The sequence below is a fragment of the Cylas formicarius genome, unplaced genomic scaffold, assembly GCF_029955315.1.
Source record: "Cylas formicarius isolate icCylForm1 unplaced genomic scaffold, icCylForm1.1 PGA_scaffold_5__7_contigs__length_24384050, whole genome shotgun sequence".
NCBI classification, from domain to species: domain Eukaryota; kingdom Metazoa; phylum Arthropoda; class Insecta; order Coleoptera; family Brentidae; genus Cylas; species Cylas formicarius.
Window position 1 is genome coordinate 23,880,657 of NW_026844341.1, and position 20,125 is coordinate 23,900,781.

Genomic DNA, 20,125 nt, shown 5'->3' on the forward strand with positions numbered 1-20,125 from the left:
ATTTTTTTAGCGCTAATCGCTTCCGAGTTGAGACACGCGCTAATCCCAGATGTCAGAAGTTGCGAAAAACGACGATATTACACGAATTCCGGGCGTTCCCGTTACGTACCCGCATTTAGCGCTAATTATAAATATTTGGTTCACCAAAGTTGGGACATACGTGCCACGAGAGATGACGTTTGGTTTATTTTCGTTAATCGGAAATATCCTATTTTAGCCCGGCTCTAATAGGAAATTGATGGCAAGCTCGTGAAATGATTCCAGAAAATATTAGCATAACGTTAAAATTAAAATTAAATTAATTTAAATTCGTTAAGATTCAAAGAAAATAACAAAACGGATTTACATGACTTACATGAAGGATTGTCCTAAATATGGGTACGATAACCTTATCTGATATCCAAGAGTAATGGTCATAACAGTTTAACACCAAAATGCCTTTTTTTAGTAGTAATTTTTTTGGATGCTCCACGACCCAAATGACGAAACTCTTAGGGCTCGAACTCAGTCGCTATTTAGATTATTTGGACAAGCAATTCGTAGAACACTCTGTTCCATCAAGAGAGATATCGGTTCACGAATCTGTTGTTGGATTTAAGGGTAAAATAATTTTTTATACTTACAATCCTAACAAGCCTACGAAATGGGGGATAAGAGTTTATGTAATGTCGGATGCTAACACCGGATATGTTATGATTTAGTGAGACATAATTTACCTGTAAGTACAAGAATAGTGTTACATCATAAATTATTAGACCTGACGACAAACGCTCTAACTTGTGGGAATCATTTTGGTATCCTTTTATAGAGGAAGGACCAAAGTATTTAACACATGAATTTCGAATTCTCAAAATTATAAACAAATAAGATATAAAATATTCAAAATTGATTATTGATTTTAAGCCGATTTTTCCATTTAAAATGAGATTTTAAGGTTGTTTCTCAACCCATATGAATCCGAGAAAGTTGAAATTTTTACGAAAGATACACACCAATGAGGTCTATTTGCAAATACTATAACGTACCCCCCAACCCCCCATTTTCGGTAAATATTTGCATTTTATATTTTCGTATTTATCATGCTTTTCTTCAAAAATTTTAGATTTTTAATTTTTTAAAAATATCTACGTTTCTCCCAGAAGGTTGAAATTTTTATCAAAGTTAGAGGTCAATGAGGTCTATTCGCAAATACCATAACGTCCGTCTCCCGCCCTCCCCATCATTAATTAATATTCTCAAATTATCATTTTCATGGATATCGTGGTACTCCTCAAAAATTCCCATTTTTATTTTTTTTAAATACCCGCATTACTTCGAAACGATTGATTTTTTTTTTAAAGATGGAGGTCAATGAGGTCTATAAATAAAAATTATAAAGTCTTCTTCAGCTCTCACCATTTAATTATAAATAATAATTAATACAAAAACCGTTCCTAACAAAGAGCCATACAATTTGTGTAAGATCTTTTGGTATCATTACATAGAGAAAAGACTCAAGTATATAATGCATAAATTTAAAATCCTTAAAACTATAAATAATGGAAATATAAAACATTTTTTGAAAAAAATCCGTTTTTTTTGTTAATATTTCGTCCCCCGGAAGGACTAAGAAACTTATAATTAAACAACTGACTATTTTTTTTGAATACCCCCCCGACCCCCTATTTTCGTGCCAAATTTGAGCCGGATCGGTGAACATCGACCTCGATCCAAATTTTCATGAGTGTTTGGTCGTGATTTTGTCCAAAAATTTGTGTTTTAAGTTTTTTAAAATACCTACGTCGCTCCGAGAAGATTGAAATTTTATCGAAAGATGGCGGTCGATGAGGTCATAATAATAATAATAATAATAATAATAATAATAAGGATGTAGAGATATAAACTAACTTATGGAAGTATATTCAACACATGGGTTTTAGATGTTAAAAAATTGACAAAAGGCAAGTTTTAATGGACTCTTTTAGAATTCGGTAATGGCGACTGGAATATCTAGAAAAAATTAGGAGAACAACAAAGGCCAATTATTTACTTGGACGAAACCTGGTTCGACACTTATGATACCCCGGAAAAGGGTTGGGTTGACTCAACTGATAAGTGTAAAACAAACGCGCCATCAAGATGAGGTAAAGGAATAAGTAATTTGCATGCAGGCTCTAAAGATGGTTGGATTCCAAATGGACTTTCTCTGTCTGCGAAAAATATTAAAAATTCTTCTCTGGATTACCATGAAGACACCACCGCTGATTTACTTGAAAGTTGGTTTAAAACCAAACTAGCTCCAAACATTTCTCCTAATAGCGTAATTGTAATTTATCAAGTAGACAGTTGACTAAAACCAACAATCCAAAACAACATGTATAATATCGACATTTATTTTCACGAAGATTAGACCAAAAAGCAATTAATTGAGGTTCTACAAAGCTTGAACCTACAAAAGGCACCAAGTGAAATCTGCCATTCGTCGTAACAATGTTTTTCCCCGTGTTAACTCCAATGTCCTCAAACTTATAGAAACCGAAGTTGTTAACATCCCTCAGCAAAGTTGGGCAAATTCTGTTAAACATATAGAAAAAGCGACCAATCGTATATCCACATTGCAAATAATATAGAACACGCGATGATGGTGATAGTGATACTGATATATTATGTGAATAATTTTAAGTAATTTAAGTACGTAATAAAAATAATTTGTAATTCTATTTTAGATTTAAACATAAATACATACACAAATAAATAAATATTGTTTAGTATCTTTCCTAACAAAACTCCAAATAATTAAATCCTAAGCAAAGTACGGACCTGTTCGGCCGTACTTCATTCTTACAGCTTGCCAGGGTTTTTCCTTAATTCGTATCAGTTAGTCACTTTCTTATATCTATGAACAGACTTTACCGTGTAAGGGAATAACAGACACACAATAGCACGGAATGGAAAATACTGGAGGAGGTCTATGCTCGACAACGGAGAGGTAATGATCTTATACCATCCTGTATAACAAAATGTGGACTAAAATAATTTTTGCATTGTGCAAAATTAAAAAAAAAATGGATTTTCAAGATTTCGAGCAAGGCATTTAGTTGTAAATTATTGTTGGCCCGGATATACCGTAAATGGTGTTTAACTTTCTTATTTTCATTGAAACACTCTATATATTATTACTTGTTGGACGCATTGGAAAATTCTAGACATATTTCATATACCCTAAGCTGGGGGATATTTTTTATGGAAGCCCTGTATTTTTATAATTTTGCCCTATTTAACATTGAAAAGGACTACTTTGTATTCGGTTGCAGGCTCTCAATATTTACAGTTTTCAAGATATTTTCAATCCATCCGAGTCACCCATAACCATTTAATATTTAGAACGTTATTTGTCTCTAATAAATTCTAATCGAAATCGCAATAACCGTTAGTGCCCATTTTTGCCTTTGCGATGTGGAAAATCTTTTGGTGCTGTTTACAAAAACGAGGAAAGCCATTTATTCAAGTCAAAAGCAAAATTACAACCTAATCTCGACGCCAGCGCAAATTGAAAATTGTTGGCAGCCAACCGGCAATTTTCAAAAAGGACAAATTAACGGGAACCACGATAGTGTCACGTGACGGGAAATTTTTGACACGGAAGAAAATGAGTTACTTTAGGGTTGCTAGAGCTTTAGAGCGCTATAAGCAAGGATCTCCTTTATAATTTCATAGCGTTGACCTGAATATTTAGAAAAACGTTTCCAGAGGCCAGTCGAAATGTTCGGGCAGCCAAAAATAAACTTTTTTATAAACAAACTCCGATACGTGATTTTAAAAGCCCCATTTTAGCGAAAATTTAAAGGAAACATCGGCCCGATGTGAGATTTTATGCTAATATTGGCTTGACTTTAAAAATCGTCGCAAAAACTACTTAGCTGCCTCAATCTTGGACTTACCGCTCGAAATCGTCACACAACAAACGTCGCACAATTCGATCAAGTGCGCGTACTGACTGCTTCAGGTCTATTATTCACACGCTGGACGTGCGTCAACCGTGACGTATCAAGCCCAATCGAAGCTGAGATCGTACTAAGAACTTTCAAGAGAGGCGCCCGAGAGTTTTTCAGACCCGGTGGTGGGGACGGGGCTCGCTGAAAGCTGAAAACGACCGCCAGATGCGGACGTTTTTTCCGGTCTCGATTCAGGTACTACGAGACGCGTGCAGGTCTCGACTGTTGGCGAATTTTTAATTTTCTGGATGCGACGAAAGACGTAACACCTCACCCTTCCGGTGTTTCGAATTTTTAGTTTTAATTTTTTGCATTATTTGTACACCCTCGCAAAGGAGAGAGAAGAGAGAAGTGCTATTAGGGATTTTTTTAAAAATAAATTTATCATTCTTTTTTGTTGGATAGAATTCACTGAAAGACACTTTCAGATTTTCTCAAATATGAACTAAACAGACTTTGCAACGCTGTATCCTTTTAATTAAAAAGGAATTTTAATTGTTATGTAATACCGAAAATAACAGAAATGTCAAAATTGATTGACGTCAGCATACTGTGTCCTATGTAGACCCAAGTTTGCCATGGAGAAGGGAATATTAGACAGTCAAATTCACTCGCCAATTTACGTTTTAATTTTGTTTACATTATATCGTTCGAACTCTAAGATTTATAAATGCTGTTGATTAAAAAATAAATGTACCGTAAGGAGTCTTTTTAATCAATATTTTTGAAATTTGTATAATTAACATTTGTAATATCTTAAAAGCACATACGAATTAATCGCTATTTACAAGGTTCACAATATTTTTTTTTTTTTTAACACTAAAAACTATGGTCATTGGTCTAGTTACTTTTAGGTAGTACTGAACACAAATAGGTTGTCATTTTCAATTTGGAAAAATTCTTTAAAAGTACCTCTCTCTCTGGGTCGATGCGATACGAAAAAACCGTTTCATTTCTTTAGTAAGATTTATCCAGCGGAAAAGAATTGTCAAGCATTAAACAAACATTCTACAGGAGTAATGCTTAAATGAACTTGACACTTTAACACTTTTAACGAAATCTCTAATAGCTCTTCTCGATAATTGACATCAAAAATTAATCCCAGTTGAGCATCGCTTTAGGTTGATATAAAGAGAAACATAACTTTTTAGTGCGTTTTTGAGGGATCTATCCAATAAAAAAACGATATTTCATCCTGTATTGAAACATTATAAAAATTGGTATATTTGGGTTCTATGTATTCCTGAATAATAATCCCCAATAGCACTTCTCTCTTTTCTCACTTTTGTTACATAGTCTCAGTTGGCCATGACTTTAAGTTGAAGCGAAAAGCAAAACGAGGTTTTAGTGCATTTTTTAGAGATCTTTCTCGCAATTTTTTTTTTATCAAAATTGATCCAGAAACAAAGATTTTACAAGGTGTACAGCTTGTAGGGGGTGTTTTTTTTCGATATGTAGAACTTTAAGTTGCAATAAAACAACGATGAATTATTCGATTGACATGAATTTTATTTATCCGAAAGATAATCTTGTGGCATTACATTTTAAATATGATTTCTGGCATATGACCGCCACGGCTGGGGTGGATGTAGTCCAATCTGGACGTCCAATTTTCGATGAATCTTCCCAACATTTGTGGCCGTATATCGGCAATAACACGACGAATGTTGTTTTCCAAATGTGGCTTATCCGCATAGACCAATGACTTTACATAGCACCACAGAAAGTAGTCTAGCGGTGTTAAATCACAAGATCTTGGAGGCCAATTCACAGGTCCAAAACGTGAAATTAGGCGGTCACCAAATGTGTCTTTCAATAAATCGATTGTGGCACGAGCTGTGGGACATGTTGCGCCGTCTTGCTGAAACCACATCTCCTGGACATCATGGTTATTCAATTTAGGAATGAAAGAGTTAGTAATCATAGCTCTATACCCATCACCATTGACTGTAACGTTCTGGCCATCATCGTTTTTGAAGAAGTACGGACGAATGATTTCATCAGCCCATAAAGCGCACCAAACAGTCAGTCTTTCTGGATGTAACGGTATTTCGACATACACTTGAAGATTAACTTCGCTCGAAATGCGGTAGTTTTGTTTGTTGACGTAGCCATTCAACCAGAAGTGTGCTTCATCGCTAAAAAAAATCGGGAACAACGGCAATCTCGTTTTGGGCCCATTCGACGAATCTACGCCTTACTTGATGATCGTTTGGCTTCAATGCTTGCACGAGTTGGATTTTGTAAGCACGTAAACCAAGATCCTTCCGCAAAATCTTCCATAAAGTGGATGGACACAGATCCAATTCCTGTGCTCGATGGCGGATGGACTCATTCGGGTCTTCCTCAATGCTACTCTCTACAGCAGCAACAGCTTCTTCTGTACGCACCGTACGGCTTCTCTGGGGATGCGAGTTATCAATAAGTGCGAAAACGTTCCATGGTTAATCGAATTAACTGCTCTAATGGACGGTTATGCACAGAACCATTATTTTCGAAATAAAATTGCACTATTTGCAAGCGCTGTTCAGGCGTGAGTCTATTCATGATGAATTGCCAAACCAAACTGAGAATAAATCACTTGACAGCTGTTAAATCGGTCGCCATCTTGAGTAGAAATGCCAACTTCAAGTTCTATACATCGAAAAAACAGCACCCTTTATAAGGGACCTGCAAAATTCAAAAACCCTGTATATTATTTACTACTTTGAACTATTTTACTGTAAGCGTATTTTTGCAACACTGGTGTTTATGTTTACTGTAATCAAGCATTGAACCGTGAGCGAACATCAAAATAGTCAAATTTAATTAGTGGTTTTAATTACGATTAACTTGTGCTGGAGACCTCTAATTAATCTGTTATTCTTGATGCGGCGTGCGGATGAAGCCCGACGTTTATGGCATGGTAATTTTACTTCCGCAACGCCGGTGCACTTTTGGTGGATCGACCTCTGCTTTTTGATTTTTGATTTATGATTTATGATAAATCATAAATTATCTCCGATCTGCACTGTATTGGATTTGGAAAAAAATCGTGCACACTATTAAGCTCTTTCCTGTCTAATCGAGTTCATAGAATATTCTATAGTAACAAATATTCTGAACCGCTCTTTGTACTATAGGGTAGCATTTTGCCTCCCTTGTTATGTACTATTTATACTTTTAATTATGCAGAGTTATTTGAGTATTGCAGTCATCACCTCCATTCATTTTATTTTTCCAAATATCTGTTGCGATCGATCTATATAAAAAAACGAATTTTGCTTTTGTAATCCTTTGCTTTTATCATTTTTTATGCTCCATCTAATAATGAAAATATTCAAAAAAAAATTCTATTTCCCTTTATGTCAACAGTCTCTCTTTTGTACCTTGCATTAGGGCCCTTGGAGGATAGAAGCCGCACCTTAAAGAAAGAGAATTTAAAACCAAGTTCACGCTCTAGTACCAAGTTCCTCGGACAAACCTCGCCCCGCACAGCACAGTCTGCGCACGCGTTTCGACAGGACTGCACGTGTCGCCGCTTGAGTTAAAAAAACGTTGCAAAATTTTACCGCGCTTGCGTGATTCTTGTGACAGTGACATTTTGACATATCGAAAAATCTAGACGTGATAGAAAAAATTGGCCAACGGGGATAGATTCAAAACGTTTGAATCATTATATATATATTTCATTGCCAACCAGTGTAATTTGTGATTGACAAATGTGGAAAAGGAAATATTTCAAATATGACAAGATTATTTTCATTAAAAAAAAGTTTTTCGGCATTTTTTTAATTTTATTTTTTTTTTTCAAGCACCCTGTATTAATATGTGTCGAAATTTCTTATGCAATTCGTTATTTGAGTCTTTTGTCTACAACAAAACTTACCCAACTGAAACAATTAACGCTTCCGAATTGAGAAATTGGCAGATATTTACTTGCAAACGTCATATTTCGCATATAAAATTGAAATCGTCAAAAACGGTCAGACTTTGGTATACGACATACACAACATATGGTCTAGAATGTCGTATAAATTTCAAATTAAATAAATTAAATTTTTCGAAGAAACTTCCACGGGCTACCGTAATACTATTTCTTTCAATTATGCTCTGAAGAAGCCAACAGGATGATTAGCGAAACGTCGACAAGTTAATTAAATAATTAACTTTTGGCTCCACCCCCTAAAGTTTGTGGGATAAGGTAGCGTCCCAAAATAATCGCCCCACCCTATACGTAGTCCGAACATAAACTCGACGTACGTCAACTTCTCGAGTCAGGGGCCGGTTGACCTAAAATCTCTACGGCAAAATATTTACAAAATCGGGTCCCGCGATATCGCACGAACGTGAAAAGGCACGAGACCGCGCGGCCGTGACGTCTCATCGATTTTGCTGTCCGCTTCTGCGCGCGCGCGCATCCAATTTTAAACAATTTTTTATCGTTTGTTATTAACAATCGCGAACCAATGTCGGCCGTGTCGGAGGCTTTCACTTTTACGCGGAACCCGTTTTAAAAACTCGGCCGTGTCTCGCGCGAACGGTCTTCGACGACGCGCGCGGGGAAAACCTTTTTCTTCTCTGTCTGTTCGTCGCCGTCGTCCGGGTTTCCCGTGTCCCGTGCCGGATCGTCCGGAGAGTCTCGTCCCGCCTCTCGCGTCCGTACGTGCGTCCGACAGTTGACCGCGGGTAATTTCGAAAATATGAGCAGCGTCGGGGACATTTTGAGTTACAAGAAGAGCGAGAGGGAAGACTATTACGCCATTCTGGGATGCGACGAGCATTCATCGGTACGTCTTTTTCTTTTCGTTTTCTTTGCTTAGTTAGAGCAAATGTGCCGAAACCCGTGGAAATATGGGGAAATGTGAGGAAGTACGTGAAAATGGACGGAAACGCGGAAAAAATTGCGATGATGTTTAATACTGTAATTTTTTCGTGTGTAAAGTCTGTTCATAGATATAAGAAAATGATACGAATTAAGGAAAGCCCGGGCAAGCTGTAAGATTGAAATATGGCCGAACAGAGTTTTGTTACGACAGATACTAAACAATATTTATTTATTTTCCACATTTGGGCTGGAGCATCTCCTGAGATACACTAGACTCACACATATTTTGCATAATTCGCACACGATTCAATACACGCTGTATTACACACGTAATAATAATAAACTTAAACCAAGTAGTATACCAAACCAAAGAATATTAAACACAGATAGGTATAAAATTATTTTCTATTACGGACCACAATTTTACCTGAACGCATTGTATGTTAATGACCACCCTTGGATAATCCCATTCAAAAGCAATTGGTCACATTTTTATATCTATGAACAGACCATACCTGCGGACAATTTTTAAATTGTAAAATTGTTGAGATTTTTCGTCTTTCATGGGGACCCCATTCCATTACAATTCTGGGAATTGTTTCTGGGGTCATTATTAGAGTATATCCATACCATTTGAGTTGCCTATCCTCGACATTTGCAACTTCAACTGACGAATCCAATCAGGCCGTACATGTTCTATCCGGAAGATTCTCGATTGCTTTCTGATACTTGAAGACGTTGTTTTTGTTGTTCATTAAGTTTTGCATCCCTCAAGTAAAAAATCGGATTTTTTTCCCATAGTTCCAATTTGATTTGTTTTCGAGATACAGGGTACCAACGTTTTAATAACTAATCGGTGCCTTATTAATTATTCAGAAACCTTTTTTCTGCTTTGGATCAAACTAAACGCTAAACGCAATTAGAATAAAAGTGTTATTTTTAAAAATAATAAAAACAGTCAAAACAATTACTAAAAATCCATCAAAAGGAAAGCAGGTTACGGCAAAACGCAAAAATGCATTTTTAACCTAACCTTCAAAAAATATTAACCACATAAAAAAGAGATTACCTTTTGTGACGCCTCTGGAATTAATACTTTTTTTCTAATTGCAGAAGAAGCCCCTTATTACCGTAAATGAAATTGTCAAATTTCATCAAAATCAGAAAAGAAGTTTTCGAATAATTAACAAGAAAGCGTTTTTTTCATAAAATCTTTGACACCCTGTATCTCAAATGAAATCAAGTTAGGATATAAGTTTATTTTTACCTGAAAAGTCGTTGTTAAAAGTTTCACAGGCCACCCTGTATATAAAAGTTTTCTTTTTAGACCATAAAGTGTGATTTAGTATTTCAATTGAATAATACCAAAATACCAACTACTTGATATACTATACTTATTATTTGAAAATTACATATGGAGTGCTTCAAGGCAGGACCTTATAACTCGCATTTTAGTGATGTTCGGTGTTTTATACTGGGTCCATCTGTAAGCAAAACTTTAAATCAGCAGATGTCGATAATGCAGTGTTCTTTAGGCATTTCCTCGTAACTGACGTTTATTACACAGCTTTTTTATTTGATTTGTGATGTCTGAAAAAGTTCCTGCCAGGTAACACTCATATATATAGGAGACTCGATGTCTCTCAAAGTTAGAGGTAAATTTTGTTCTCTCTCTGATATAGAAAACTGCCAGCTTCAGTGGTCTTATTTTTTAACTCTTCCAGACAAAACATCGTCTGCGGAATTGTTTAACATTTGCATGTAAATTATTCAGTTCATTGCCCAAGCCTATTTTTTTAGTGCTTTCCGGGTCGTGACTATTGATTTTGTCGACTCTCCACGGCATTGCTGCAACTCTCGCCGAGCACCCTCCAAACGGCGGCTTCTAAATTACTTCCAATTGTCGCCTTAATTAAGCCTACGTACGTGCAAACGGTGTTAGTCCACTAAACGTCGTTAATGTCGTGTACCTGTTGCCCCACTGTTCTCTTCTCTTGCTTGCTTGCTTTGGAGCGTTTGTTCAGTCCTATACGAGGGGGTACCCATAAAAACCGGAATTGAATTGCCGCGCGCAGAGCTTGTATAGTACACCTTTCTGCCGCTAGGTTGTGGATAGTACAACTTATTGCGAGTTCAACGCCACCTTCGTTTTAAATTTAACTTGTTTTGTTCCCTTGCAGTGCCATTTTTTTGTTAACGCCGTTTTTTTGTTATTGCTTTTTTTCGATGGCAAGTTTAAAAGAACAACGTGCAGCTGTGAAATTTTGTTTTCTGCTCGGTAAAAGTGCTGCTGAAACGGTTTCAATGTTAAAAACAGCTTATAAAGACGATGCGATGGGAAAAATTCGAGTGTACCAGTGGTTTGTTCGCTTCAAAAATGGCGGCGACGAGTCAATTGATGACCGACTTCGTTCTGGACGTCCATCAACTGCTCGAATCGACGAAAATATTGAAAAGATTCGAGAGTTTGTGCTCACAGACCGTCGACAGACAATTGAACAATAATAGTTTGTTTCTCGTGTTCTGACTGACGTGCAAAAAGAACATCGAGTTGAAACGTCGTGCTTTGAATCAACAGCTTGGAACGGATCCAGATTTTCTTTCAAAGATCATTACTGGTGACAAGTCATTGTGTTATGGTGACGATCCAGAAACGAAGCAACAGTCCAGCCAATGGAAGACGTCACTGTCTCCCCGTCCAAAAAAATGTCGTCAGGTCAAATCAAACATGCCGATTTGCTTTTTCGACATCAACGGCGTACTTCATGCAGAGTTTGTTCCACCAGGCGAGACCGTTAATCAAGCTTTTTATCTGGAAGTTTTAAGAAGATTGCGCAACAGTATTCGACAAAAAAGACCCGATTTTTGACGGGCAGGGGACTGGTTCTTTCACCACGATAATGCACCTGCACACACAGCCATTTCTGTTAAGCAGTTTTTGGCTAAAAATGGCATGGTTCCTCTGCCCCATGCACCTTACTCGCCTGATCTCGCTCAGTGTGACTTCTTTTTATTTCCACGTATGAAAAGGGACATGAAAGGACAGCGATTTGAGAACATTGAAGAGGTCAAGAAAAAAACGAGGGATGAGCTGTCGGCTATAGCCAAAGATGAATATAAAAAATGTTTCGAACAGTGGAAGCACCGCTGGGACAAATGTATTAGTTGTAATGGAGAGTATTTTGAAGGGGATAAGGGATATTGCAAAAGTAAATATACAAGTAAACCATATTTAATTAGTAATAAAGCCTAAATTGGAACTGCTACTATCAGAAAATGATAAATGAAAATAGTGGTGGTGCAAAGTGTATTCTCTGTTTCAGTAATTATTTGGTCAGTAGCAAGTTTGTTTTGTATTTGTTGACAATTTTTAAAAACTCACATTTTCTGGGTAATTAATCCGCTTACTGACAATTTCTTCTTCGTTTTTTGTCGATGCATTTGGTACACTTTCACTAAGTTTAGAATGGTATCGTCCATTATTCATAATACTTAAAGACGACATTTTGAGTTTCGGCTGCAGTTTTCCAAAAAATGCGAGCTTGTTTTATAGTGGAAACTAGTGAAATTATAGTAATAGATAAATGTAGAACACTACCAGGTAAGTGGGTGGGTTTTGCCATTTTTTGTATACGAGATTAGCGCCAAAATTTCCCGGTCTGACATATACGCAGGTCCAGTATCGCGATATCTTAGTAGGCTGCGAAAAAAAAATTGAAGTCTTGCGTAAAAGGTGATTGCCACGATTTTTTGGGATTGTGAAGGAATTCTTTTGATAGATTTTAAAGAAACTAATACCACTGTCAATGGCAAGTATTACGCAACATTATCACAAAAATTGCGAGACTGCATACGTGTAAAACGTCGAGGAAAACTGACCAGAGGCGTTCGTCTTTTGTACGATAATGCACCTGTTCATACTGCAGAAGCTGTCATTTTAGAGTGTGGGTTCCAACAGATAGATCATCCTCAATATAGTCCAGATATGGCCGGGAAATTTTGGCAGCGCCTGGAAACAGGTAAAATACTGAGGTATCTTCTCTCTTGGTATTATAACCCACTATGCCATCGCAAATCGTACTGACTATGGAAGTACGAAGTAGATCATTATAACTCGGTGAACGGTAAGTAAGTAACATCCCTTAAAGGGTAAAGTTGAATATTTAGTGCCCAACTTTAATCTTCTGTCGGATTATGATACGGAAGCGCGAATTGCTTCTAACCAAAACTAACCAAACAAGCCCCTAACTTAAAACTAATTTAATATTCAAAAATTATAAATCTACAAGGTTGCATTAGGAAATTTGATTCAGTTTTTATAGGACAGCTGCAAAGCTTTGCGATTCGAAGTATAGAACATGATTGCCTGATTGGCCGGTTTTTACTCATTTTATGAATCAATTGTGTTTCCTTTTGAGAGTTTTCTGTCAAATGTTGATCCTTCATCTGTTGAATGTATTAGCGCAGAACGCAGTTATTGTCACATAGATGGCAGCACATGTATTGTTTTTGAAATAACTTTTTTTTGGCCTACGTGACTAGAGAACAAGCACGCGGTGGAATGGCGGACCAAGTGTCGGACGAATTTTGTTAGTATTCTTATAAATTACAATATTTAATATATCCTTCTTCAGTGTGTGTTATTTAACCCACATAATTCAAGATCATCTACTAAAAACTGATTGCCCAAAAGACAATTTAGTTACTAACGAATAATATAAAAAAAAAATCATAAAATCATAATATTAGGATTTTAAGAGATTATTTGTCAATGCTTTGCCTTCCATTGATCCTACACGCCTCTCTCCCTCCGTATAATTTAGCAAATGCGTCTGGCGGCACGCAAACTTGTAATGTCTTCGAAACTTTGACGATGATCCCCTCCAATAGAGGAAACTTTTGTTTCAGGTGGAACAAATAAACGCGGAGTACAAAGTTCGGGCGCTCCAATATCACCCGGATAAAAACCGCGACGATAAAGATTCCGAAGAGAAGTTTCAACTCCTAAATGTAAGTAAATAACCGCGTAACTTTGGTCGTTGCGAATTTGAGTGGCGGAAAACGTTGTTTCAGTTTAATTGGTTGCATATACTTCCGTACTGTGTTTTTATTGGCTTGTTTGTATTACATTAGAGATATAGAGGTTGTGCCTATGCTGATAATACAGGGACTTAATGAAGCAACCATGAAAAAATTGCACACGAGATTTAACGTCTTGTTTTTGACCAATGATCTTGCGGCATTCAACAACCAACATGGCCGACGACAGATCGCCAATAAGTTTAGATGAACCATTTTTAAAACAGTAGTTTCTCAAAATATGCTTATTTCTTGTTTTAACAAAAAGGACTGAAGTGGGTGGATATGAAAACTAAACGTTACTAATTAGAAATCTTATTTTTACCTACTGCCTATAATTGGAAACTTGTTTGTCTTACCTTTCGAAACTTCCATATCACCTTCCTATTTCTTGGGGCTTCGTGTCGTTTTTCTTTAAACAGGACACACAAGAGATCCTTATTATGGGTGATTTTCTTTTAGAACGTTAAAAATCCATTTGTTTTTGGAATTTTTAAGAGATTAATTCTGTTGGCCATTCTTTGTGATATGGCAAAAAGAATCGCCCTAAAACCAATATAATCTTTGTACAATGAAAATCACTATGAAATGACAAGCTGTAACGAGCACGTACACGCTTGTAATTTTGAGCGCAAATTAAATTTTAAAATTTTTATCACCCAATTGCGTTCGTAGCATCGTCGAGTCATATCTAGAGTGATTGTTCTAGGAAGCCAAGGAAACGCTGACAAACCCGGAGAAGAAGCTGCTCTACGACAAATGGAAAAATAGCGGCATATCGATGGGCTACAAACAATGGCTTGGCGTGAAAGACCACGTGCAGCAGGTATGCGCGACTCAAAATGTCTGTCTCGTTTCTGAGTGGAAACTTTCGGCATACGTTAATATTCCAACGTGCCGAGCCAATCAGAACGCGGCGGCTAGTTTTTACTATGGCGCCAAATTCAAACCGAGAACGCATGTCGCATAAGTATGATCGCTTATACTCGTATTCATAGTCGAACGCCAGCGAGTTTATAGATAGTTATATTACTTTTTATAAGGATAATATGTTTGCTTCTCAATTTTTCATTTTTTCGAATTTTCCTCGGAATTTCGTTGTTCTGCGTCCCTCTTAAACGTCCTAAAAATATCTACAAATTTCCCAAAAGATTCTTCGTCCAAGCTGCGAGCAAAGCTATTCATTTCTTGCAAAATGACCTGTAACAAAAATCGAAAATTAAACACGTAATAATTGTAGTGCAATAGCGTGCCCTAAATGTTGTTCGACAAACTTTACCGTCACGAATCCTAAAAAAATAGTTCGTAGATAACAATAATATTAGATAACAACAAATAATATTATATTATTTACCCTCAGTTGAAATGTTAACTACAATTCTTCGCGCGCTTCGGATTACATTGATGGTCCTGCCTTCTGATTGGCTCGGCACGTTGGAATATTCACCTATGCCGAATCTTTCGACGTAGCGCGTACATAAATACGTTTTATCGACCTATAAGTTGGCGGAGGGAGACGGTTTCAATAGAACCGTGTGCGCGCCACCACGCAAGCTGGAGTTTTTTTGACATTTAATACGACGCGTAACAATTATCAACTGTCAACTATCAACAGGTGGTTTTATCGAACCTCCCGTATAATTAATTAAGCACGTCGCTGTACAGAAAATAACTCCTTTTCCGATCGCATCACCCCAAAAAATAATTTAATTACTAGTTCGCAATGTCGAAAAAATCTGACCTTGAAACCGTCGTCAAAATATAAAACTACCCCCGATTATGAAATACCCAATACTTATTTCGCAATCTCAGAGGTTGAACTACACCATTAAAGAGGCACTTAGGAGAGCTTCAAAATCATGTATTACCCAACGATCTCGAAACGGTCGGGAAGATATATTTTTATTTCGCAATGTCAAAAAATCTGACGTTGTCCCAGATATTCAATTAAACTTCAGCTTCAAAATGATGTATTGCTCAACCAACTTGAAATCGTCGGGAAGATATAAAACTACCCCCATTAATGAGAATCCACGAAATCCATTTTATTTATTTCGGAATCTCAAAAAGAAAAGTGACGTTTTCCCATATATTCAATTAAACCATTAAAGATCATTTGAAGCTCTCCTAAGTGGGTTCTTTAATGGTCTATTTGAATATTCAAGATTGCGAAGTAGTAATTAAATTATTTTTTGGAGTGATGCGCACCGTATAGCAACATTGGATATGATTTTTGGGAGTTCCCTTACAATATACTTAATTAAGATAAGTAACGAACTTTGTATTCGAATAACTGATTCGAACATTTTCAGTCTATGCACTGGAGCACGCCGAAAACCAAAGACCGCATGCTCGAATCCGGGGGCAACTCCGGTCCTTCCAGTCTCGGTTCTTCGAACGCGACGGCCGCCCAAAGGAGGGCGTCGGAAGGCGGCGCGAACCTCCACTGGGGCGGCAAGGGCGGAGCGGCTTGGGGCGCCGGCATGGATACGCACAGCGAAGTTGTCAGTAAATTCAGAAATTACGAAATCTAAACCGGATTATGTTTCGACCCTCGTGATGTTGTGTGTTCACCCCTCCTCACCCCAACCGCTCCACTAATGTATGTTGTGGGTGTCTTCTAAGTATCGCGAAAATTTTAAAAAAGATCCTCTCGGGGTTTCATTCTCTTCGCAAACTTGGCCTACTCTGTCCAAATATTCTGAACATAGTACAGTCATTATAATCGACAAAAATAATAAAACCCCCGGTATACTATTTTTAGTAGGAACTGAAAATGAAAAAAAAAGGACAGTTTTCCTCCTAAAAGTGGAAATAAAGTTCGATTCCGAATTCACAGTCAGCGATTGCGCCATCTACCGTCAGTCATTTTAAATTCTCGCTGTCATATGATAAGATTCCGAAACATATCAATTTCTCATTTTTCGCCTTTTAAAAATCTAATTATCGATCTAATCCGTTAATTCAATGCAGACAATTTTTAAAACATCTGCAAATACAAAAATGTCATGACCTGCTTGGACACGTGGACCCGCAAACAGTATTGAGAATTTATTAACGTAACGCCGTCCCGACGCTTTGCCACATCCCGTGTTACTTTTGCAAATTTGAATGTACCGTTATGAGTGTTAAACGCGCACCCTGTGTTAATGTACGTACAAAACTTCAACCAAGGTCCCTTTTGCATGTAACCGGGGTATCGCGATTTTGTATTGTCGATTCCCCTGGCCAGTCCCCACACACATTCCCATATATTTTGATAAATGTTTAAAAAATATTTGACGAAATTATATTTATCGGTGTTAAACGAACTCTTGAAAAAGTATTTGCCAAAAATCTATACCTAAATTATATAGCGATATTTATAAATGTTCTAATAAAGAAAAGTTCAGTATGTAGTTGAGTTGTTTGTGTATTCGCCCGGATCTTTTTGATTGTGAAGGTAAGTGTTTCGCTTTCGAGTAAATTAAATTTTCATGCAATCTTTACGAGAACAAACTTCCTCTGTGTCGCATGTTCACTTGCACGGTCTAGCTACTCATTTACCTATCTGCTTCCTATACTGAGGACGCATGACGTTATGTCCAGAGCAGATCGGACAAGCCACACATTCTAAACGCACGTTATTACTTTTTTGAGAGCGATCAAATTATCGCTTGTCTGGTCCGCTTTGGGCAATGTATCAGGTGTTTAATTATAAAGGTGTTTCAATTCTCACAAAGCAATCCTCTGCACGCTAGGACACTGTCTTATATTTTCTTCAGGCCGCTCTTTGGTCGCCTTCAAAGACGAAACCGAAAAAGCCGGACCTGTCCAGCGGCGGGTCGTCGGGCCCTTCGAGCCTGACCATCGGTGGCTTGCCAGCGGCGTACCGACGGGCCTCGGAGGGCGGGGCCAACCTACTCGCGTCAGGACGCAAGAAACTGCCGGAGGCAGAGGACAAGTCGCACCAGATATAACTGTCTTGTCCGATTTCGCGGAAAACCGTAGCAGTTTAAGGTGTCTTTTGAATGGATATAGCTATTTTCGGAGCCTATTAAATATTCTTAATAATAATAATAATAATATTAGACCATAGGCTTTACTTATCGGTCGGGTGATCTAATTTTTGGTTGGCAACAATTTGCGTTAATATCCAACCTTCGTAGGCAAAAATAAAAGCTACTTCCTACGCAACATTCTACATACAAGTGCGTTTCCTTCATTTTTAACCCAAATCTAAACTTAACAAAATTTCAATGAGTTAAATTAGTCTGTAAAGGCTGCTCCATGAAGACTGCGAAAATTGATCATCACTAGAAGCAACTTAATTTTGTTCCCATTTCTCCTAGTAAACATATTTTCAGATTACCTGGCCAGTGGTAGAAAACGTCTACTAAATTACTGGAATAGTTATGTCTCATGGACGAAATATAATAAACTAATACGTATGTGTGGAGATCCGGAGCTGGTTCTAATAATTTTTAATTTAATTTAAATTTAAATCCAAAAGGCGCTTTACTTTTTTAAACGTTATTGTTCACAGCGGCATTTCAAAATGGCCGTTGAATATTGTGAACACTCCTAGCATAAAAACAATTGATTTGCGTTTTCGATTTCACCGGAAATGGCCGCACGCGGTACTGATATTTTCGTAGAGAAGGTAATGACTTTCCGTGCATGCCTCTACATATCACTCACTAACCTGCCCTTCGAATCAGATCTAGGCATATTTTTAGAAAGCCACAAGGGCATTGGTAAAAATGGAAATTGGAGATTTTCAATTTCGCGCATGTACATGTTGAGTGGACCTTATCAAAAATTGTTTTCATTTACAAGTTGTTATATTATCGGCATCTATAGTAGTTACATGTTTACATGTCATCCAAAGCACGATGAAATTTAGCTAACACATCTATTTCTACGCCTCCATTGACAATAAACCCTTCCACATTTTCATTTACAGGAAGATTTGTGGGAACGCTGAACTAGCCACGGAAAGTAACGACGAACTGGGCGAAATTCAATCTGGATACCGCTATCTTTTACTGAAAAAAACATTCACTGTAACTTGTCAATTTTGTAAAATGTCTTGCCATATTGTTTGAGATGAAATGAAAGTAAATTGTTTGTTGTTATTAGAGGACGCGGGTTCTATAACTGAAAAAAATTTGGTAAGTTCTTGTTTTGAATCCATAGCCGGCTACGCGACGCGTATGATTGTTTATGTCAATTTAATTTTTTGTGCAAAAGGATTATCAACAGCTGTAGCAACTGCAGCAAATGCGGGAGCGTAACTTAAACACGGAACAGAACTTACACAATTTACTATGGAAATGAACGAGTAAAACATTCGCATCTTCTCGTCTTCGACAAGCACTCTCTTGTTACGTTATTTTGGTACTCCGTGGCTCATTCTAGCGGAGTCGTACGTATCTATTTCAATGTGTTCTGGTCGACGACTAGTTCATCTTTTTGTGGATAGATGGTGGTGAGGACCTTTATTTGTTACACAACGTACAAAAAGCGTGTCTTGTTTTCAATTTTGCATGAGTTTGTGGATGTTGAGTTGCGATGTGATAAAAAAAGTACGCCTGGACAGTAGACCCTTCATTCATGGACAGTAAGCTGCTTTCGTGTGGTAACTGACCAATCATGTTTGATTCAATTGCGCTTTGAATGACGAGTAAGTAACCCCATTATATCTTGTTCTAACCTTCACAAATGAAAACATTTCAAAATTGTGAAACTATTGATTGAATTTATTTCCGGCGAAACCGGAAACGCAATTGAATTATTTATACTCTACAAACACGGCAGCTCTTCGCATCAGCGTCAATCCACATTTTCTCGAAGCATTAATTGCAATACAAATTTTTGCGCCTTATGTTTTAAGGTTAAATTGTGCTAAAAGAGTACAGGTTTTATTTTACGATATACTATTTTGTATAATTTGCTTTCTGGCAACAAACCCACACCTTAAAGGGAGTTCAATTGAACTTCTGCGAAAGGGAAATTTTACGCATATACCGATAAAGAAAGTAGATGGTTCTTTGAAACCCAGCGCACGTCCCAACACTATCAACATACCAAATTGCATATTTTTATTTCAAGCCATTTTGAAATGCCGAAGTGAAATGTGAAATTCTAAAAATCGCCATTCTGCACCTTTTTTTTACTTATTTCATGTCACTTGGTTGATGGATCCAAGTTGTAGAAGAAGGTAGTCAGGGGTCAATGCGATCTTGGATATTTCAACATGACCAGCAGATGACCAACTCCGGGT

At 37.3% G+C, this 20,125-nt stretch overlaps 2 protein-coding genes across 4 annotated transcripts in view; one reads left to right on the forward strand and one right to left on the reverse strand.

The window, feature by feature from the left end:
• LOC132701997 (phosphoinositide 3-kinase adapter protein 1) overlaps positions 1-4,042 on the reverse strand; it is a 73,204-nt gene extending 69,162 nt beyond the window's left edge. Inside the window, exon 1 of the mRNA XM_060670386.1 lies at positions 3,921-4,042. The gene's annotated coding sequence lies outside the window, so the exon portion shown is untranslated. The remainder of the gene's footprint in view (positions 1-3,920) is intronic.
• Positions 4,043-8,423: 4,381 nt separating this feature from the next.
• Positions 8,424-20,117, forward strand: LOC132702042 (J domain-containing protein). 3 transcript variants are annotated; one of them, XM_060670446.1, is made up of 5 exons: positions 8,424-8,743; positions 13,690-13,791; positions 14,570-14,686; positions 16,173-16,364; positions 17,625-20,117. In XM_060670446.1, the coding sequence occupies exons 1-5, from the start codon at positions 8,657-8,659 to the stop codon at positions 17,817-17,819; spliced, it is 693 nt and encodes a 230-aa protein (XP_060526429.1). In that variant the 5' UTR covers positions 8,424-8,656; the 3' UTR covers positions 17,820-20,117. The 3 variants fall into 3 exon arrangements, with proteins under 3 accessions (XP_060526429.1, XP_060526430.1, XP_060526428.1); XM_060670445.1 differs by lacking the exon at positions 8,424-8,743 and adding an exon at positions 10,206-11,990; XM_060670447.1 differs by lacking the exon at positions 17,625-20,117 and having other exon boundaries at positions 8,453-8,743; positions 16,173-17,270.
• The last annotated feature ends 8 nt before the right edge of the window (positions 20,118-20,125 follow it).

Coding starts and splice junctions, on each gene's coding strand:
- LOC132702042 (XM_060670445.1), top strand. CDS start 11,892: ATGAATATAAAAAATGTTTCGAACAGTGGAAGCACCGCTGGGACAAAT. Junction 13,792..14,569: donor AGAAGTTTCAACTCCTAAAT/GTAAGTAAATAA, acceptor TGATTGTTCTAG/GAAGCCAAGGAAACGCTGAC. Junction 14,687..16,172: donor TGAAAGACCACGTGCAGCAG/GTATGCGCGACT, acceptor GAACATTTTCAG/TCTATGCACTGGAGCACGCC.